The sequence below is a fragment of the Leptosomus discolor genome, chromosome 16 (assembly GCF_034619465.1).
Source record: "Leptosomus discolor isolate bLepDis1 chromosome 16, bLepDis1.hap2, whole genome shotgun sequence".
NCBI classification, from domain to species: domain Eukaryota; kingdom Metazoa; phylum Chordata; class Aves; order Leptosomiformes; family Leptosomidae; genus Leptosomus; species Leptosomus discolor.
Window position 1 is genome coordinate 335803 of NC_141406.1, and position 21657 is coordinate 357459.

At 57.9% G+C, this 21657-nt stretch overlaps 1 protein-coding gene across 1 annotated transcript; it reads right to left on the reverse strand.

Moving 5' to 3' along the window:
* Positions 1–496: 496 nt before the first annotated feature.
* Positions 497–11239, reverse strand: P2RX6 (purinergic receptor P2X 6). Its single transcript, XM_086474409.1, has 12 exons — positions 11097–11239; positions 10841–10991; positions 10591–10662; positions 6564–6639; positions 5728–5821; positions 5371–5451; positions 4476–4617; positions 4184–4293; positions 3649–3742; positions 2498–2563; positions 1681–1758; positions 497–926 (listed from the first exon to the last, which is right to left on the reverse strand). The coding sequence occupies exons 1-12, from the start codon at positions 11237–11239 to the stop codon at positions 888–890; spliced, it is 1146 nt and encodes a 381-aa protein (XP_086330535.1). The 3' UTR covers positions 497–887.
* Positions 11240–21657: the final 10418 nt, after the last annotated feature.

A 21657-nucleotide genomic window follows, 5' to 3' on the forward strand; every position in this document is an offset into this window, starting at 1 on the left:
AGGGAGTATTAAACGGTGCTCAGACCCCTGCTGCACCTCCCCGCACTCTTGGTTTTGAGCCTGGCAGCTCGGCGGCTTGTGGGGCTCTTGGGGCACCCCCCAGGCACGGACCCGGCCGATCCCTGCCCTGCACTGGGCCGGCACAGCTGGGGGCAGGGGGAGCGCAGGGTTCAGCACCTCCAAAACGCACAGACTCACCCCACCTTGTCCACGCCGAGCGTCAGTCCTAGCAGAAACCACAGGGCATGGGAGCCCCTGGCCCCCCCAGCCAGCAGGTACCAGCCCAGGGCTGCCCCCTTCAGCTCAGCTCTCAACCCGCCCTGAGCCCAGCCTGGGGGCAGGGGGGCAGCCTTGCTACTCCCTGGCGAGCTCCCAAGGATGCAGGCGGCTCAGGCGAAGCCACCCCAGCTGGAAGCACGCAGGGTGCCACTAAGGTGCCAGGCTGCCCCCCCCCAAACCTTCGCAGCCCTCCCCAGAGACTGAGCAGAGCCACCTCCCGCTTTCTCAACAGCTTTATTTCATTGCATCCCTGCTTTTCACGGGAAATCAAGGCCCAGGGCCCTCTGGAACATGAGGACCTGCAAAGTGCTTTAAGCCTCTTGTGCTGAGCGTGGTCAGGTGCTCCCCAGCAAGCTCCAGTTCCTGCAGCGCAGCTCTGCTCGGTCAGGGCTGGGAGCTGGACATGGGGTGGCTTTGTGCTCCAGGAGCCAAGAACTGCTGCTGCTGCACACGTTCCTCCAGGACAGGCAGAGCCTGACCCCAGCAGCACACACGTGGGCCAGGAGAACTGGGCCACCTCCACGGGGGTCGCAGCTGTGCCCCCATCGCATCTACCTGGAGGCTGCTCCGGAGCAAAGGGTGCTGGTGGGGGAACATTCCCAATGTCCCTAAGCTGCAGCCTCAGTCTTCCCTTTAGGGGGTTTTGCCTGCGAAAGGGACGGGGGCATCTCAGCATGCCAAAGACAAGGGGACAGCCCAGGCAGGTGGTCCTGCACTGCTCTGCTCAGTCCCGCGTGACCAGGTTCACTGCTTGAGACCCCCACTCCATTCATGGTTTGAGATCAGGCATCGGGAACAGCTTTTTCCCCCCCTCAGTAGGATCGTGCAGCCCTGGGGCAGTTCACCAGGAGCTGGGGGATCTCTGTCCCAAGAGATTTCTAAGCCCAGCTCTGCAGAGGCCTCCCAGCCCACCCCCCACGACTCCCCAATTCACCCGGGCTGGGCAGCGCCAAAGCGGCACCACGCCCAGCAAGAACACCCGGCACCTAACCGCAGCGTCAGCGCCGACGGAGCTGCCCTCCCTCCACACGGAGTTTGGCCAGATTCACTCCCGAAGGGGGTGAACAAACGTGGAGCCAGGTCAGGTTTCTGGGGTAAGGTCCCCTTGGGACTCCGGGCTGCCTCACAGTAGCTGAGGTCGTGGTCCAGCCCTCCCTGCAGCCCGGGCCCCAGCTGGGTCCCTCTCTTGCCCCCTGCTGCCTGTTCTCACCAAACTTGTCAGAGTTTAATCGCTGGCAGGTCCAGCTCAGACCAGCCACCGAGCCCAAGACTCAAAGAACGGCTCCACCGGGGTTTTCCCAGATCTTGTGAATCGAGTTTTAACCAAGGAGCAGAAAATAACTAAACCTGCTGGCAAAACGTTGCTCCAACCTCACCTCTCCAACGCAGCCCCATTCTTACCTCCTCAAACTTCTCCTTCCAGTAGACGTCAGCCTTCGCATCCAGGTAGAGCAGAACCAGGTCACAGACCACCGTGGCCTGGAGACAGACAAACGCAGAGGGCAGTCAGCAGTGAAACGTCCTGCGCAGCGCTGGGGGCAGCGCTGGGGGCAGCGAGCCTGCCCTGCCTCTGGCCCAGGCAGCCCCACCAGCTCCTCTGTGAGCCCACCCGCTCCCATCCACCGCACGGGGGGTTAGACGTGATCCTCCAGGCTGCGACACACGGATGGGGGGGCGAGTGCTGGTCCAGCAGGGCCACTGTCACAGCCACGTAAGGGACCAGAACGAGCGCGGGCGGGGCAAAAGAGGGGGCGGGGGGGAGCCCAGGCTCCCCGCTACTCCGCTGAAAGGGAAGTGCTCTACGAGGGGCTGCCCCATCTAGGTTGACCACCACGCCTTGTCCGTGCTGAAGCCGGACACCGGCTCCCTTTAGAGTCAGGAGGGAAGCACAGAGAGGGGCTGCTCGCTCCTGCTGGCCGAGGCAGCTGGGACAGAGCAGCCAGCAATGCCCCGGCGAAGCGCCTTCCCCGGGTCACCGCAAACACGCGGCCGCCATGAGACGTGCCCCTGGCAGCGCTCAGGACCCTCAGTCCAGCTGTGTCACTGCTGCTAACGGTCACCAAAGGGAAAACGGGAGCTAACACCCTGCCAGACAACCTCCCCTCCCGGGCCAGCGGTCGCCAGGAAGCCTTGGGCCCAGGCAGGAGGCGGAAACAGCAGACGAGTGGCAAATCCCAACCCACGGAGCGGAGGAAGAGAGCAGGTCTGAGGTACTCACAGCACCAAAGAAGGCGATGCCGGTGCCAAAGCTCACGGCAGCAGGAATGATGCTGAACTTCCCAGCCTGGTGAGAAACAGTGGGTGGAGAGGGAAGAAGCGGGTGGGGAGCGGTGAGAGGGCTGCGGGCCAAGCCCGGCTGGGCAGCGTGCTTAAAGCCAGAGAGGTGCTGGGGGAACCGGGGTCATTTCTCCGTGCCCAGCTGTAGGAACCCATCTGCTGCTTGCCTGACTCCAAACCCCTCTGGCTGGCACAGAGGGGACTGAGGCAGCTCGTGCCTTGGGGGCAGCAGAGGTTACTGTGACCCACCTCCTCCCGTGGGCACGGCGGGAGCCCCCCCCTTGCTGCAGGGCCCCAGCAGCTGCCACCCACAGAACTGCAACCCGGCAAACACGGCCCTGATGTGATCTGTCCCCTTCTGCTCGGATGAGCCCGGTATCGCCGAGGAAGGAGATTTTTTGGGTTCCTGTCTCTCTCCTGGCTATTCTCTCCTGCTCCACACCTCCTGGACCCAGTGTCCCTGCCCAGAAGCGGTGCACTCCGTCCTGCGCTGTGTGCTTGACCCTCCTCAGGTGAAGAGGCCACTGCTAAGCACGACAGAGCAGCTGTGGACATCCCTCGGGGTGGCAAGTCCCCTCAGCACAGGCTCCATCTTGCACCATGGGGTTTGTCAGCAATGCTGCACAGAGCAGCGTCAGCCATCATCATGCCCATGACTTTTCTACCCAAGGGTACAATTAATCAAGAAGGGATAAATTGTCCAGGTTCAGAAAAGTTCAGGTTGAACTTTGCCAGGATGCTCCCACCACGAGACCCTCCGAGATGCCCACAGGCCCTCTGCCCTGACAAGCTCACCTGGCCTACAGGCCCCGGCACTTCACAACACCCATGTCACACCCTCAACGAGGGAAGCCTCCCTGCTCAGGGCATTACCAAGAAGCTTCTCTTCAAATGGGAGAGGCTATTTTTTTCTTGCTCTGCTTAGAAAACTCTGGAAAGAGGTGAAGAGCTCCCCAGGGTGGGGCAAAGCGAGGCCAGCAGGAAGCCGTGGGGCTGGCTGACGGAGAAAGCAGCAGGGAGCGGCGCAAGGAGTCAGCCCCAGTGACAAGGCCACCAGGGCCGTGCATGCGGGGTCTGCAGAGGAGACGGTACCTGGCCGTGCACGGAGATGTCGAAGCGGATGCCGTAGAGCTTCAGCAGGTTCCGGTAGAGCCGCCGCTGGGAGTCCCAGTAGTAGGAGGCGGTTCTGCGGCAGACAGGGGACGCGGCTCAAAGCCACGGCGGCTCTGCAAGGGAAGGGGCTGCCGGCGCCGCCGCCTGCCTGCGCACACCCTGCGCCCTCCAGGCCGCTGGGACGTGGGCGACGCAGGTGCTGCCGCGACTCACCAGCAGCAGTGGGGCGTCAGCGTCCACTCAGCACCCAGGCCGGGGTCACCGGGAGCACACAGCTCCCAGTGCGCCCAGTTCAGGGTGGGGACAGGCATGCGCCCCTGCCCTCAGGCAGATCGTGCCCTGCACAGCACCGAACGGAGCAGAGCTACGAGGTGCGGGACCCACTGCGGCACACCGGTACGGGCAGAGCCTGCGCTGAGCTGTCCCTGCTGCGCCCTGCGCTGCGCCCGGCGGGAAAACCGAGACCTGGGGCAACCGCCGTGCGCTCCTGTGGCCCCTGGCCCAGCACCCTCACCTGAAATTGTACCTCCTGCCCTGCAGGCTGAAGGAGTACTGCGGCTGGCAGCGGGCAGCGGGGCGGTCCAGGTCGCAGTCCCACTCGATGCGAACTCCAATGCTCCCCCCCTGCAAAACACACGTTACCGCGGGAGAAGTACGGGATCAGAGACGTGCTGCGCTGAGCTCCTCATGGCTCAGACACTCACAGATCACACATTCCCTCAGCATTTCAGGGGTCAGTCCTGTCTCCCACCCCACACCCTCGGGGAATTTGGAGTCATCCTCCCCGCTTTTAAAAGAACAAGTACCAGCAGTGCAAGGTCTCCAAAGGTCTCTCCAGCTGCCTCCACCATGTCACGGACACGGAAAACGGGGCAGGAGGGGTTGAAGACCGGATCGTACGTGCAGCTCTTGAAATAGGTGGGGTCACTGGTTTGCAAAGTATTGCACCTGAGACAGGAGAGAGGGAGGGGGAGCTGTGATGGGCGTGGGAGGTCAGGGAGCCCCGCTGCAGGACTGAAAATAAGACCCTCCCGCTGGCTGGGACCACTAAAGCTCCTGCTTTGGCAGGAGGCAGTCGTTGCCTCTCCTAAAGCTGCCGTTGGAGAGAGGGTGGAGGGAAACCGGCCCAGAGGAACCACATACAGAGTTATCACAGCACCTGCCATGGTCCCTCCCCTCCCAGCTCCTCTCCTCCACCTTTGTGCTTCTCCTTTTCTCCCTGGCATCCAGCTCCCACCGCTCCCAGCTGCAGCGAGCGCTCTGGGGGTGACAGCAGGGGCAGTTCAGCTGCCCAGGCAGCACGCCTGGGGTTGGGGGGACAGTGCAGCCCTTTACTGGGCCTCTGTGAAACCATTCTGCAGGGACTATAATGCAAAAAACCATGGGATAAAAGGAGACATAGGGAATGACTAGCCTTGTCCGGCTCTGCCTGCAGCGCTCTAGATGGGCAGAGGGACACCAGCGCCGCTCTCTGAGGGCTCCCCATCCCACCACCCTTACACCTGCAAACACAGGTGTCGCTGAAGTGACCAGTGTTCTCCTGAACACACCATCCTGAACCGTAACCGCCCGATCCACCACCCTCCTGGGTGGCCCGTGGCTTCGGGGACACCCTGGCTGCTCAGCCCCCAACAGAGACGCTCAGCGCAGAGGCTGGACGCAGCTGCAGGCACGGTCCGGCCGGAGGAACATCACACTTACTTGGAGAAGTTAAATTTGGTGAAGTGGACAGTATTTTTTATAAAAAGAGTGAAATTCTCTGCCTCAGCCAGAAGAGGTTTCCTGGAAAACAACCACCAATGAACTCAAACCCCGCACAGGCCAAGGCGCCTCCCCTCTCCCCGCGCTTTGCAGCCCCTTCCACAACCCCGGGACCTTGGCTACAAGGGACAGTTGCAAGAAACGCTCTTGCATGAAGTTCTCTGGGCTTAACTGACTGGTAGATCAACGTCAAAGGTCTCCCCAAGCCTGGCTGCCCCTCGGGCAGGTGTGATCAGGCCCCTGGTTGCCCAGAGGAAAGCAGTCAAAGCTCGCACAGCCTGCTGTCCCGCGCCTCACCTGGGCAGGGTGGCGTTCTCCACCGGACACCAGCCATAGATCTCACAGGTGGAACAGGTGGTGTTGAACATCACACATTTCCCAGTTTTGATCCCTAGAAAGGAGACAGTGGACAGCGTTTGCTACTCCTTTTTGCAACGTCTTCTCCACAGCTCCCCTCCTGGAATGGTGCCCTGGACACAGCCTTGTTCCCGCCTTCTCAAAGCCTGAATCACAAAGACAACCCTGGGATCATCTCTGGTGTCTCCCCCCATCCCCCAACAACTCCCCTGGGAAACCTTCTTTTGGGGCCAAACGACAGGAGCTGTTTTCCAAAGACAAGCAGCCACTCGCTGCTGTCAGCGCCCGCCCGTCCAGCGCAGCCCCTCCTGCCCCGCGGCTGCGGAAGCCGCCCGAGCCCTGGGTGGGAGCACAACGAGCCGGGGCATCCCCACACGCAGAGCTTTGGCCACGGGCCTCTTGGAGCTGAAACAGCCTTTTCCAGCTGAACTCGCACGGGCCGCTCATATTAATCAGCATGAGATAAAAGTCAGGTTTTATTACAAAAGGGAAACCTGCCAATCACACGGCACATGGGTTTCCATTCCAGCAGCCACCGGCACACACAAAGCACCCCTGTGCTTGCGGTGACAGTGCCTCGTGCCCGCAGCACTGGCTCATCCAGCCGTGACGGGTCGCTGCGAGGCTTGGCCAAGAGCAAACGTCTGGTGAGCACTCGGTCCACGCTTACAGAAAGCACGGACCTTGGGCAATCAGGCACTTTTGGGGCTCTGCTTCCTACCAAGCATGAGCAATTAAACGATTTTATGGGGGGTTTTTAGCAAAACACCCAGTACCATTGCCACGAACCACTGGGTTTCCCACAGGACAGTCTGCATCCTCCGTGCACAGCGCATCGAGAACAGAGGGGCTCTGAGAGAGAGAGAGGAGCTGTCACTGCGCGGCCACCTGAGGCCACGTGGTCACTCACCCACGTTTCTGTGCTGCTGCTCCCGTTTCCCCGAGCACGTTCCCAGCGCTTCCAAAAGACAGCCACCATGTCCAGCACCCGGGCAGCCCCCAGCCAGCGAGGGGGAGGGATCTCCGAGGGGCAATCCTTCCCGCCTGCCTCTGCGCTCTCTGGGGCCCTCGCTGCCTCCACCTCCGAAGTGGAGGAAGCCTCAGGAGCTACCTCAGAGCTTTCAGCTGGAATCGGGGACAAGCACAGCTGGGTTCAGGAGGGCCTCAGTGGCAGAGCCCGTTAAGCACCTTGTAAAGCACCATCAGAGTTCCCCTCGCGAAGAGCTGAAAAGACCCTACACACAGCGTAACACAAGTTTTGTAAAGCAGAAAGCTTCACCCTCACTCTGGACCTTTCTGATTGCCAGGAGCGACAAAAAGCTCCCATTCACACACAGAGAGACAACGGCAGGTGGAGGAATACAAGTCACATCTTCCCCCAGCTACTCCCACGGGTCACCAGCCCATCAGAAACCCACCTCCCCAAGCCCAGAGGGGCACAGAGGCCCAAAGGCTGGAGGGGGGGAAACCCCAGTGATGGAGTCAGAAGCAGGGGGTCTGCCCAGAACAACCTCAGCCCCTTGTTCCAGGTGTGAAACCCACCACCATGAGCTGAGAGGATCAGCTCTCTGAAGCACCTTTGGGCTGGGAGGGGGCAGTCACTGCCCAGGGGTATGGGAATCATCAGATGCAGGAGAAGAGCAGTTTGGGATTGCACAGGACATTTAGGGGAGGAAGAAAAGGCATGGAAAAGGCAGAATTTGGGTAATCTGAGAAGGACCACCGGTCGTCGCAGGGACCCTCGTGCCCGGGCACCAGCTGCTGCGATGCAGGTGTGCACGTGGACGTGTGACTCACGGCAAACGTCAGGCCACATAGGCCGGGGAGGAGGTGGCCTGGGAGCAAGACAGGGTATCTCAGGCCAGCCCACAGGACTACTGGAGAGCCCAGGGAGCCCTGCCTGACTGCTGGAGAAGGGTGGCTGCCAGATTTACACCCCTCCTCCCCGCTGATGGCACACTCGTAGCTTGCAGCACCCGCCTACGACGCTGTAATAAGCACTCTTGAGAGTGCTTATTTGTCATCCTGGATCCAAACCAGATGTCAAGGATTCAGCCTCCAGAAGGACCCTGGAACCTGCAGATGAGCGTGTCAGTCCCTTCCCAAGCCCAGGTAACAGGACACATGACAAGTGCCACTTGGCTGACAGACACTTCTGGGTATTCGGGGCACACAAGCTGCAAAGCTTGGGAGAAATTCAGGTACTGAAGTCTGTGATGGTGTTACAGAAAACTTAAAACTTGGCCAAGAAGGTTTCAACCTCCCCTACCGCCTTCCAGTGGAAATGAGTCTTGAAAAAAAAAAAAACCCAACCTGTCAGCGCTGGCATTCTCCATGATCCAAACCGGGTTACGTGTGCCACAAGCGTGTTGTGAGAGAAGCAAAGAGACCCAGACTCAGGTAAAAGCCCCCACGGGACCCTGGATCTGTGCTCCTGAAGCTCTTGAAACCATTGCTGCATCTTGGTCGTGGAAGGGTCTGAAACCCTGAGAAAATTAGGAGTAACACGTTTCTCTAGGAACCTACCCAAGAGCTGCAGGTTTGGGACAAGAGAGGAACATGAGCACACCAGCACATGGAAGAGGTTTCTGGACAAGCACGTGAACACGTTTTCAGAAGGCATCCCCCAAGGTGCTCACAACAGAGCTCAGGTGCTGCTCAGAGTTTGTAGCACTTGTGCTCCTGGGACAGGAGTGATTTCAGGCAAGGGCAGCAGAGGTGCTTGTGCTGGCAGCAGAGATCTGTGCACAACACTAGGAACCTCTGGGCTGAGTTTCGTATTTACTTTCTGTAGTCACAAATATGTGTGTAGCAAATGGCTTTATTCTTAACCCCACTAGAAACAGTTGCTGACCCCCAGCCCTCAACGGCTATGCAGCCACGTCCCAGGGGCCGGGAAGCAAAGTGAGCCTTCTGGGAGAGCAAACCGCCAGCAGTGCCACATGTGAACCGAGATGGATGAGGCTGCTCCCAAAATCTAACCCCCCCTCAACCCCTGAGGACATGGTCCTGCGTTGCTTGGGGCTGGGACCAGTGCCACTCATGTGCAGGCCCACCAGCAGCACCTGGACCTGGAAGAGCCGGGCCCAGCTGGATTTAAATCACCATGATTTAAGTGAAGTGGTCCCTTAGCCCCAGAGCTTGCATCTGACTAATGCCTTCTGAGTCCACTTTGATCACCTCCACCAGCCTTCAGAGCACCTTGCAAATGGGGGCAGAGGGTTTCCAACCACTCAAAGTATTTGAGATGAACATCAAAAGTTTTCCTCAAGAGCTAAGTCACAGCTCAGCCACAGACCTGAGCTCAACACAGACATCAGCTGCTAAAAAAAAACCCGTCCTGCATTTGGGTGCTGCCTCTGGCCCCAGCCAGACTTCTCCCTGGTCTGCCAGCACAGACTACTTTGGCAATTGAGAATATTCAGAACTTACTGCGAAGTCAAAAGCTGTCACTGTTAAATCTTCAAAGCTTTCCAAACATGAATGTCAGCTACAGCCCCAAAGCCAGGAACTGGGAAACTGCTGGCGAGCAGCACGGGGTGAAGGCTGCGGCAGGCGCTCAGGCACACCGCGGCACTGCAGCGGGATGAAACGCTCTGCTTGCTCTGCACCCTTGGCTTGTGCACTGCAAAAATAAGCATCCAAAGACGCCCCTGACTGCCTGTGAGAGTGCCCTGAAATGCTCTACGGCACATGGCTTCCCCTGGGGTTGTTCTGCAACTATCAGCACTTTAGGAGTTCTCAGCATTTTAAAGAGGAATCATTAGTGCCATTTTCTTTGACCCAAACCTGGGTGGCTCCTCCTCTCCTGCAGCCTCTGTGTTTGGAGAGCAGCCCAGCCCAGCAGCCTGCAGCACAGGGCAAGCTGGGAAGCAGGATCAGGCTGGGCACAGCACAGCAGGCCGCAGCAAGAAGAGCCGAAGGGACCATTAAGACAGACAGTGCTTGGCTCAGGCACAAGGTGCCAGCAGTGGCTTAGCTTAAAAGACATTTGCTCCTGTCTGCCAAGCAGGATCCAGCTTGGGAGAGCTCAGTTGAGGAGCTGGCCTGCATCCAGCCTTAAAGGGAAGATTTCTCCCTGAGAACCTATACCACCAAGTGCTGGCTGACTGGGAAACCACCTAGACCCTGTGCTCAGTCCCTCCTAAAAATAGGACAGTAAGATAGAGCGGATACTAGTCCTGCCGCAGAGAGTTATGAAGGAAGCATGACACAGGTATCCACGGAGTTTGTGTAAAAGCATCAGGAAAAAATGACAGAACAGAGGTAAAAGAATGAAGCAGCAAGTCAAGAAACCAAGAATATATGTGAGACTCAAGCAGGAACACAGGTAAGAGAGAAAGGCATGAGCTGGGATGGCAGTGCTGATGCCAGCCGCGCTGCAGAGATGCAACAGCAACACAGCTCAGCCTCCTCAGAGCAGCCCTTGTCCAAAGGCAGCAGAAAGCCTGTAAAAATCAGTGTCACCACCCTGCAAGAAGCCCAGAGAGCTGGTGAGGCCCCAACAGCCCATGTCCCTTGTCCTTGTGGTCACCACAAGTGATTCTGGTCAGACTGCTTGGATATGCGTCTTGGGTCATGCAGGCATAACAGAGCAAGTGCAAATGAGCGAGCAAGATCTATGGAGCAATGAGAACGAGGGGAAACAGTTTTGTTTGGTATCAAAAACCCACTTTTCCCTTCTATCTGGTCTTGCCCTGGGCTCTGCTGAGTTCCCGTATGGTTACGGAACAGCAGCACTGACTGGCTTTATAAATCGGACCCAGCACAGTGCTGGGCTGAGGAACAGCACAGCTCACTCACCTCGGGACAGGTGCCCTGGGCCTGCTTGGCTGTAGCGATGAAATTGGTGACCAGAAAAAGCACATTTTCTCCCTGTGGAGCAAGAAGGCACCTTCAACAGGGGCTACTCAGCAGCAGAGCCAACCACAAATTTGGCACTTAGAGCGTTAACGTCGCCCTTCCTCTCCTAAAGGGCGTCCCCACAGCTTTTGCCAACCCCCTCCCTCCCCCGGGGCGGCTGCAGCGCCCGCAGCGCGGGGCCCGGCCGTACCTGCGGGGGCCGGGTGTAGTCCGCCGCGTCCCACAGCCGCGGTCCCGCGCCCCCCACCTCGGCGACCGCCGCCCCCTTCAGCTTGCTGACGACGGCGGCGCGGGGGGCAGGGTCAGTGTCCTGGTAGCCCTTCCGCACCAGCAGCACCCACCTGCGGAGGGGCAGGGGTGGGGCGAGGCGCGCTGAGGGGACCCGCGGCCACCCCACCGCCTCCGGGGAAGGCCGGGCCCGGCGGGCAGGGAGGGGACCGCCCTACCCGAGCAGGTAGCCCAGCACGCCGAGCTGCAGCAGGCGGTGCAGGAGCCCGACCCGCCGGTTCCGCGTCAAGGCGAACTTCGCCGTCTTGTAGTCGAGCAGCCCGCCGCCGCCGCACGGCCCGCCCGTACCCGCGCCCGTCATGGCGGCCGGCGGCGGACTGCGGGCTGCCCGCCCTGCCCGCGCTTCCCGCCGCGGCGCCGCCCCGCCCCTCGCAGCCCCGCCCCGCCCCTCGCAGCCCCGCCCCGCCTCTCGCAGCCGCGCCCCGCCCCTCGCAGCCGCGCCCCGCCCCTCGCAGCCCCGCCCCGCCCCTCGCAGCCGCGCGCCGCCCCTCGCAGCCCCGCCCCGCCCCTCGCAGCCCCGCCCCGCCCCGCCGCGCCGCGGCCCCGCCCCGCCCCGTTGCCATGGCAGCGTCGCGGTGGGCTCGGGCCAGAGATGGCGGCGGCGGCTGGGGCCGGCGCGGACGGGGGGAGCTCGGGTGCGGCGTGAGGGGAGCCCCGGTGGCTGGGGTTCGCCCCGGCCCGGCCTCCGCGGGCGGTGTCCCCGGGCTGGCTCCGAGCGGCCGCCGGGCTTGTGCCGCCGGTCCTGGGAGGCAGCAGCCCGGCGCAGGCCCGGGCCTAGGCGGCGGCCCCGCTGGGGCGGTGTAGGAGCAGCAACAACGCGGCGGGCGCTGGGTCTTTGCGGGAGCACTCGGTGAAACTCTCCCCAACGCTCTTTCCCCGCAGGCGAGGAGGACGACGGCGGCGGCCCGGCGGGAGAGAGCCGGTGTCTGGCTGCGTGCCGGGCCTGCGGCGTGACTCCGGCCTCCGGCCTCCCGCGGCAACCACCGGGCCCAGCGCTCAGCCTGCGGCACCGTGGCCTGGGCCCGCGGGTGAGGGACGGCAGCGCCATCACCCCACGTGAGGGACACCTGCTGCGGGGCTCGGGGGTGTCAGAGGGGCTGCAAACCCCATCGCCCAGCCAGGACTGTCCCCTTGTCACCCCACTGTGACGCTTAGCTGTGGTCCCTCCCCAGAACCCAGTGCAAACACCCCAACCTAGAGACTGTCAGTGTTGTCTTTCCCACTGCTGAAAACGTTGTAACTCCTTTGGGTACCAGATCAACCCAAGTTTTAGGTCAAGGCTGTGCCGAGGACCCTTTTCCGCCTTGCTGGCGGTTCAGAGAGCGGTTCGGGGCCAGTGTTAGGCCCCGTGAGGTTTGGTGTTTGGCGAGCGGTGGGGCTTTGTCAGCAGGTTGTTTTGCAGGGCTCAGGAACCAGAGTTGTCTCCTTCCTTGGACAGGAGGGGAGGTGGGAGGATGGGGTGTGCCGCTGTGTCATTACCCATCCTCCCCCTTGGGTTGAGAATTTTTCCTGAGAGTATGTTGTCTCCCCTGGGGTTCTCCACATTTTTTAAGTTAATATTTTTAGGAAAAAATTTCAAACTTTTGCTCATTCACATATTGGTTTGTGTCCGGTGGTCCCACCCATGAAAGCAGCTTTCAGTGGGCACAGCATTTTGGAAATTTCAGTTTGGACCATGAGAAGGTTGCAGCCCTTTTGGTGATAAAACCTTTTTGTTTTGTTAAATTTATTTTATCTGGAACAGTTCTCTGAGGTCCCTTCCAGTTCATTTGCCTGTGTCTGATAGCCAAGGCTGGAGAAAATAGTTTGATTTTGCAGTATCTGTAATCACAAGGTCATTGCCATCCTTCTGTTTAATAGAACAGTTTGGGTTGGAAGGGACACCTAGTTCCCACCCCCCCTGCCATGGGCAGGGACACCTCCCACCAGACCAGGCTGCTCCCAGCCCCGTCCAGCCTGGCCCTGAGCCCTGCCAGGGAGGGGGCAGCCACGGCTGCTCTGGGCAGCCTGTGCCAGGGCCTCCCCGCCCTCACAGGGAAGAACTTCTTCCTAATATCTAAATCTCCCCTCTTTCCGTTTAAAGCCGTTACCCCTCGTCCCATCGCTACATGCCCTCATAAATATGTTTGAAATGAAGAGTTCCCACTGGTGGAGATGAGGATTTTGATGCCATTCAGGCTTCTTAAATGTCAAGGTCAGGATTCAGAGCAGCCATGAGCAAGCTAAAGGGGCTCTTACTTTGGCTGTACTCGGGGACTGCCGGGCAGAAGTGATGGCCAGAGAGGTACACCATCAGGCACAGCGGGCCAGGACCTTTTCCTTTTCCTGTGTCATGAATATTGACAGCAGAAGTATTTTTCAACATTTTTATACAAGGAGAAATTAATTCTTTGTTAATGTAAATGAATTGAAATATCTTAAATCGTATTCAGCATTTGCTTTTCCAGTCTAGCTTTAAACAATTGTGGAAGAGGAATCTTTTTGCACGATTGTGCTGATGGCTTTATGAAATCCCCCTGTGCCCTGCCAGACTAAGGGGAGGTGAAACAAGAGCTTTGTGAAGCCAGTGAGACTCTTAGGTGACCCATTTGGGGGTTTTATTGTTGCAGGGTGCCAAGGCTTTAGCTCTTTCCTTGATGGTCAATACCTCTGTCCTCACATTAGACCTGAGGGACAACTGGCTGCAGGGAGAGGGGCCGGCTGCGATTGCAGAGATGCTGAAAGAAAACTGCTACATTTCGGGTTGGTATTCCCCCATCTGCCCTTCTCTGGTGGATGTGTTGTAGAGGAGGAAATTGTGCTGGCTTCCCTGTGGGTTTAACCAGCTGGCACAGCGGCCGTGTGTGTGAAAAGGGTGCCAGAACTGGGGTGCTCTTTGAACGGCGAGTGTTGAGAGCTGTGCGGCTTCATCACCTTTCTCCACCTGTTTTCGTAGCGTTTACGTTGGTGAAGTTAGGGTGCCACTAACTGGGGTTAGCCCAGGCCTGTTATTCCTGTGAAGCTGCTGGAAAGCCAGAAGGAGGACCAAATTTCTGCTTGGGTTGTGGATCAGAAACATCCCCGTGGAACTTGGGTGGTTTGGAGGATGTGGTTAATAACAGTGTCGTGGTTTAACCCCAGCTGGTAACTGCGCACCACACGGCCGCTCGCTTACTGCCCCCCAGCAGGGTGGGCGGGAAGAGAATTGGAAGGGTAGAAGTGAGAAAACTCGTGGGTCGAGATAAGAACAGTTTGATATTTGAAATAAAATAAAATGAAAACAACAATGAATTGTAATGAAAGGGAAAATAATAAAAAAGAGATAAATAAAACCCAAGAAAGACAAGTGATGCAAATGAAAAACAATTGCCCACCACCAACCGCCTGATGCCTAGCCAGTCCCTGAGCAGTGGCCCCTGGCCAGCTTTCCCCCAGTGTTACTGGTGAGCACGATGTCCCGTGGCCTGGAATATCCCTGGGTTAGCTGGGGTCAGCCGGCCCGGCCTTGGCCGCTCCCAACTCCATGTGCCCCCCCAGCCTGCTCGCTGTTGGGTGGTGTGAGCAGAAAAGGCCTTGACGCTGTGTGAGCACCGCTCAGCGGGAACTAAAACGTCCTGGTGTTGTTGACACTGTTCAGCACAAATCCAAACCACAGCCCTGTGCTGGCTACTGTGAAGAAAATGGACACGATCCCAGTAAAACCAGCACAAATGGTTAAGGCTTTGTAAATTGAATTTGCACCATTTGAGTCTAAGAAAATGGGGCTTCTGAGTAGGGACGGGTGGAAGAGGGGCCCATCTAGAGGGAATCTGGAAGCTCTGGCCTAGCAGCCGCACACGCCTGCCCTTCCCAGGGACATCTCGCGTGCCTAATGCCTCTAGCATTGGACTACAGACCCTGCAGACGCAGGGAGCAGAAGCAGAGCAGCACCTCCCGACTTGAAGCCTCAGGCAGGCGGCGTTGTGTCCAGAGATCATGCTTTTAGTCCCTGCATTTCCAGGGTCGACACTCCGGCCTTCCATAATCTAAGTAGCAGCTCCCAGTTACCCGTGGACAGGTTGTCTGGGCTGGGGGTTACACGTGGCAGGGTCTGGCGCTGCCCGCAGAGCTGAGGTGCAGCGAAGGCGGCTCGGTGGGATGCAGCTGGTGGTGCCCAGCAGCACCCAGCAGCACCAACAAGCCCTGCCAAACCCGAGGCTGGTACAGGCAGAGACAGTCTGGAAGCCCCTGTGCTGTGCTGCTGCGGGACGAGCGCGGAGCAGAGCCAGGAGGGGTCTGTGGCAGCCCTTGTCGTGACGCTGTGTCACACTTTCCAGCACTTGCATTAAGCTCTTGTTCCAGTGTCTGAATCTCCAGTCTCCTGCTACGATACCGGCATAACTCTGCTGTAAGGTGCTGGCTGCGTGCGCTGAGGGATCGATGTTGTTCACAGAGAACGAGGTCACTTTAGGCAGCTGAGAATACAACTCGTGTGACAAGACAACCCTGCTCTGCTTTGTCAGGAACTCGTCACGGATGATGGGGACAGGTTCTGTGCTCTGAAACTCCTGTTGACTGGGAGTTCCTGATTTTTGTTTTCTAGTGGTTGGGTTCAGTATTAGAGGTTTAGAGTTCTGTTGCTTCTGTGCTAGGAAAATCCGTTCTCTGGAGGCAGAGGAGTTCATGCTTTCACGTTTGTGTCTCGCAGCCGTTCGTGTTGTTACGTTTAGCTCCGCTGTCTCTCCCTGCCTACGCTCTGGTTTTTTCAAGCCGCGATGAGGAACCCAGACACCCGCTGTGACTGCTGAGGGCCGGCTGTGCCTGGAGTGGGAAGCCCAGATATACAAGGAGCACTTTTGTCTCATGTTCCATATTCACGTGGCAAAGCTTGAACGAGCCAGTCTTAGGGACAGGCTGGGAATTAAAAAATGAATTTCTGTTGTTCCTACTAAAGTCCCGTGTTAGACCGGGTCCAGCATTCTTATTTTGCAAGTCTGCCACTGCTCCTGCCGTTGCAGCATAGAGGTCAGGCGCCTGCCTGGCGTCTGATCTGATTTGATGATCTGATGTTTTTTCTTTCCCCAGCTGTTGATTTATCTGACAACAAACTGGGCGTTGAAGGAGCGAAGGCCCTTTCCGCTATGCTGCTAGAAGACACGGCGTTGCGTCCCTCCAGCTCGCAGGAAATGACTTTGATGACCACGCAGCGGAGTATTTAGCGGATGCCGTCACAGCGAACAGCAAAGTGGAAATTCTGAGTTACAGGTTTGGTGGCAAGGCAGGTAAAGTGCTGTCTGTTGCCCCAGACCTTTGGGGAGCGGGGTTGGTTAATATTTTCAATTTCCTGGAAAGTATTTTCAGCTCTTTGTAGGCAAAACCAGTGTCAAGCTATCATCATTTGTTCATCTTCATTCTCTGGCTTTTCTTACAGCTTTGCAAGCTTTACCTCTTCTGTTTTCCTTCCCCGTTCTTCCGAGTTCCCTAGTTGTGATGGTCTTCTGTTCGCTGAACTATCGTTTGCTTTTTTCCTCGATTGTTATTTCAGCTTTCATGGGTGTGTGAAATGCTTAATAAGAGAGAAAAATCCCAGCAGAAGGGAGTTTGCCAACAGTCCTGTCTAGCTCCGTGCCACTAAGAGGGGATTGCAGGTGCCAAGGGGCGGGTGTGAGAGTGGAACGAGCAGGTGGTTGTGCACCCCTGGTGCTCTGCCCCCCTTGGCAGCTCGTGGTTTGGGGATTTCCTTTGCCAGTGTCTTTTCTTGTTGGTCTTGACCTTGTTAACGCATGTTGCTCTTTTCCTTTGGCTCCTGATTTTTAAGCACACTTGTTTAATGGTTACCTCCTTGCGTTCACAGCACTCCTGGGATGCCATGTGATGTCATGGAATCCCGTTATTGCTCCCTGGGCATTGGCCTGTCCTGGTTTCACCAGGCTTACATGTGCTGGGTTGAATCCCCCCATCCTTTTGTCCTGACTGTCCACTCCTGCAGGACACTCCGTATGATGTCATTGCTAATCCCTGACTTTTCAGCCTTTATGCCCATCTCCTGTTTGCACCTCACTGGCACAGTCTGCATCTTCTCCACCTATGGCTGTCCTTGGGCAACCCCAGCCATGTGTTCTGCTGCTGTCTCCAGGGTGAAGATTCACAAATCTTCTCCTTACTCCTGGTCTCCCCCTACAACTGTGCTCCAAGTCCCTCTACTTCCCACGCTGTCTGTGATGGGTACACACTCAGAAACGGAGATACTGAATTTCTTCTCTCCCATGCCACATTCCATACCAACTGTCAGAGCCACATTCTCCCCGGGTCGTGTCTTTCATGAAAAATTCACCATCTTCTCTCCATCCACTGCTTTGCAGCCCTTAGTCGTCACCTGCTATAGCCTCCTCCCTGAAGATCCTCCATGTCTTCAGCGGGCTTCTCTGGCTCACAGCCACAATCCTCATCTCTTCTGGCCACCAGGAACACACCAGCCATTCACTTGGTTCCTTCCCAGTTCTATTCCACCTTTTTTCCTCATTTTTACTTGTGGAGGCTGCAATGGCCGCTTTTCTCTCCACCCCTATCCTGCTCACCTCCTGCTGCCTTTACACTCAAACAGCTCTCCCCATGTCTTCTGGCCTTCAAGCATGGCAATGGCTTCCTTTTCTTCTGCGCTGGTTGACAACCTCGTTTCTTTCCTGCCCCGCTGGAAACTTGCAGAACACTTGCTGTAGAAACCTGTGCAGCTTTTGTAATGGCAGAGGAGCTCTGGGAGGGGTTAGAGAGAGAGCGGAGCTGGCTGCTCTGCCAGCAGAACAGCCCAGCAGGCTTCAGCTGGCCAAAGGCCAGAGCTGGGGAAGGGTGACAGACTGGGGGGAGCTACTTATTGCCCTTAGGATCAATTAGTTACCAACTACTTTTAATTTCTAAAAAGAGAAGTAGTTACTCAGTTGTTTGTCGAGGAGGCATTTGTCTTGCCCAGCTCGTATACGGTGTAGGTGACCACGTCTGAGGTGATTACACAAGATCTGTTCATAGATGGAGGTTTAATCGATGGTATTTAAGGCCAAGTTAACACACCAAAGTGTAGGGGTCTGCTTTAGGACAAGGAGACTCGCACCCCAGCTCTGCTGACTGCGGCGACTCTATCACCGTGGACTACACGGGGAGACTCTGATGGTGAGCTCGGAGGAAAGAGTTGCCCTGCAGTCACCGGCATTTCGTCAGGTGGCTCTTGTCCTTCGTGACCCTTTGCTATGAACAACCCAGGCGCCCGCCCTACCGCCTGATGATCCCTGAAATACTGAGCCTTCCTCTGTCATTCAGTGCCTGTCCCTTGTACCTCCTCCTCTCCAGCTGTTTTAACCTCGCTTCCCATAGACCATTCTTCTGAGCTTACTATCCATCCTGACTTTCCCTCCAAGTCTTTTTTTTATTTGTTTGCTTGTTTTCCACCTTTATCCACTTTATCTCCTTGTCTTTTGGCAGTGGAGCGAGGAGCTTGCATGAAAACCTGTATCTTCCTTTGATTTCTGTGCTGCTTCGTGATCACTTTAGCTCTTTTGCTTCTTGCCCTGGGAGCAGGATGCTGCTGTTGAACCTCATACCTACGCATAATGTGGTGGTGTTGGCTAACAGCCCTGGATCTCACAGCCTCGTGTCAGAATTCTGTGTTTGGGTTAAGAGAGCACAGAATGTCTTGCAATGACTATTTTCTGCGGGATGGTAAATCATACCACATGCTTGCTTACCTGTAGCGATTTTCCCCTCTAGGACATCCCTGTGAACAAAGAGCTTGCGGAGCTGTGTGATACTGTGAAAGTACTTTTCCCAAACCTCCTTCTCAGATGTGGTGGAAACACAAAGTTGCAGAGGAAAAGTCAGTCGTAGGCTGAGCTTTGGACTCAGCCCAAAGCGGTGGGTAATCCCCAGAATGCGGTGGCTTAACACCAGTCTCTTTAGGGCTGCGGCTTCAGCACCTCTGTCTAGTGCCCCAGTACCACTCGCCACGCCTGCGACACAAGGATGTGCCAGGGCAGTGCTAAGGCAGGATCTGTGCAGATATTGGCTCCTCCATCATCGCTGATGCTTAGAAGTTTTTCTGTCTTTTCACATTAAAATCTGCCACAACCAGCCCTGAGTCTCTTTCAGCACATGAAAGAGCTTCTTCATGGGGGAAAGTCCAGGGGCTCCTTTTTAATCATCATCTTTGTGTGTAGGGACATTTGTCTGGTGGAACATCACGTGCTGTAGCTGCTGCTGGTGCTTGGACCCATAGCCCGCCGCAGCGGGGTCTGTGCAGCCCAGAAGTGTGCTTGCTGTGTAGGAAGCAAAGTCCCATCCAGACATGTGCTGTGACCAAACGCTTCCTGCCTTGGGCTTGCTCTCCTGTCACGCAGCCGCGAGCGCCTTTGCTGAGTTGCCTGTCAGATGCACTGGGGACCCCTTTGCAGCTGCTCCCTACCGCAGGTCCTTGGCCTTAGCTGGAGCCCCTGCTCTCCAGAGTAGAGCCCCTGTCCTGGGTCTTGTCCTGGGTGCGTGCTCTCACTTTTGGCCGTGTTACATAGGGTGGGTGCTGCAGGTTGCCTGGAAATAGGGCAGGCACTCGGTGGTCACTCAGCAATGACATCAGCTGGTGGTTGTTACGGGGAGTTACACGGGCTGTAACTCTTTTCCCCTCGCTGGGATGTTTTCTCTGGTCCTGGTGTAATCCAGCGGATCCTCTCGACACTCTCTGGGTCACCCTGGGCACTGAGATTCAGGGAGCAGGGGAATTGTGAGCTCCTGGGGGAGCGTTGGGCAGGAATGGTGTCTGTGCCCTGAGCAGCCTGGCGTAACTCTCCCCCTCCGGGTCTCTGTGAAGCCGTGGTTCCTTGCAGCAGTTTCTTGCGGTTTGGGAGAGGGGCTGAGGTTGGTCCCACAAAGAGCTCTGGACGCCTGGCTTGGGCTGGAGGCGCGGGCATCTCTGCCCCGCAGTGAGGGCAGCAACCCCCGCGGTGCTGCCTTAACCTGGCTGCGGCCAGCCGCCAGCCATTGCCGTTCGCTCCCGAGGGTCGGCAGGCGTCGGCCGTGCAGCGCGCGCCGCCACCGCGGCTTTATCCATGGCTCCGGCTGGGCCCGCTGCTCTGTCCCCAGGCCTGTCCCTGTGCCCTGGTTTTGATTTCCTCTTTCCCTGGCCCAACAGCTGGCGGGGCTGGGGACATCCCGGCGGTGCTGTCCTGTGAGGCAGGGTGACACCTCTCTGAGAAGGCAGCTTGTGCAGGCGGGGGCCAAAACTCACGCCGGCTTCTGCCGGTCTCCTTCTGGGGAGCTGGCTGGTGGAGGAGCGGTGGTGGCCCTAGCGTAGCCTGGGTGTGGGGACTGCTGGAATGTGAGCACCAGCATCCCCGTAACGCGTCGGGCACCCCCGGGCTCAGCGTGCCCTGCGCCGCGTGGAGGGACGAGGGGACAGCTGGACCCAGGGTGTGTGCCATCTTGTGCCATCTTGTCACGCCCTGCCGGTCTCTGGCTGGCAGAAGGGGCAGGAACACCGCGGCTGGCATCTTGGGGATGAAGCGCGGTGCTTACCTCATCCTCTGGCTGTATCTGCAGGAGGAGGAGGAGGGGAGGATCGCGGGGGATAATGAGAGGATTACTTACAGCCAGCCTTAAACGAGCCCTGCAGCTTGTCTGTGCTGCTTTGAGAGCTGGGGGGGGGGGGAGCGGGGGAGGAAGGATAATTTAGAAACACAAGGATGGGAAATGATTTAATTAGGACACTGAGCTGCTCGCTCCTGGGCACCAGCCCACCACCCTCTTCCAGTGCGCAGGGCGCCCCTTTCCCTCCCTCCAGCATGGACAGGGCTCAAGTATGCAAGTGGGTCAGTGCCTGCTTAATTCAGCGTCTCTCTGTGATTGAACCGCCCCTGAAGCAGCGTGGGGTGCACCTGCGCCTCCCGCCCTCCCCGCGCTTCGCAGGAGCTCCCACCGCTCGCGTCGCGGGGCTGCGTGGGCGACAGCAGCGAGCCCGGCTCCTGAAGCCTCCGAGGTTGCCGTCATCATTGGCTCGGTCCCGTTTGGCCATCTCTGGAGCTGGGCTGGGTACCCCCCCGCCCTGAGCTGCACCTCGGGGCTGGGGGCAGAGGGGCACACGCTGAGTCAGCGTCGCTGACATTCAGACGGTGGTGGGTGGCAGCCCCAGCATCGATTCTCTCTATTCCCGTGCTGTTCCCCCTCTGAATTTGTGTTCCTCCTTGTCCCCTTGCACCTGCTTTATGGGCGCTCTCCTCCTGGGGCATGGCAAACCAGCACTGCCCTGGCAGCTCCTCTACCAGTCCTCCCAGTCCAGCAGCGTCACTGGAGAGGCTCGGCCATCCCTGCCCACTCCCACGCTGACCGTGGGGGATCATCATCCAAGGATCCCCTTGACCCTCTTAGCCCAGCTTGGAGCACGTGTGCTGGAGCTGCTCCTGCCCCGTGGCCCCTAAAGCCCTCCCAGGTGCCCCAGCACCAGTTACACCACTGACCTACATCTTTCACGGACGCCCTGGAACTGGATTGGTTTCTGTGCAGTCCAGCGAGGCTGGTTACACCATTTTCACGAGTCCCAGAAAGTATGATTTTATTGTGTTGTTTGTTTATTTTTTTTAAGCTGATTTGGAGAAAGACACCCCTATGGAAAGCGGGGGGGGGAGCACAGCCGCAGTAAACCAGCAGGCAGCTGCCTCCCCGTGCGCGGTGAACGGGGGATTTGTGAGCTGCACACGGGGGTGGTTTGGGTTTGGATCTGGCTGGGTC

What these genes read in the sequence shown, in the direction of transcription:
- P2RX6 (XM_086474409.1), bottom strand. Translation starts at nt 11,239, where the DNA reads ATGACGGGCGCGGGTACGGGCGGGCCGTGCGGCGGCGGCGGGCTGCTC. An exon ending in CCCAGGGCACCTGTCCCGAG is followed by an intron (nt 6,640 to 10,590) that starts GTGAGTGAGCTG and finishes TCTCTCTCTCAG; the next exon opens with AGCCCCTCTGTTCTCGATGC. An exon ending in GGAAGGAGAAGTTTGAGGAG is followed by an intron (nt 927 to 1,680) that starts GTAAGAATGGGG and finishes TCCCTTTCGCAG; the next exon opens with GCAAAACCCCCTAAAGGGAA.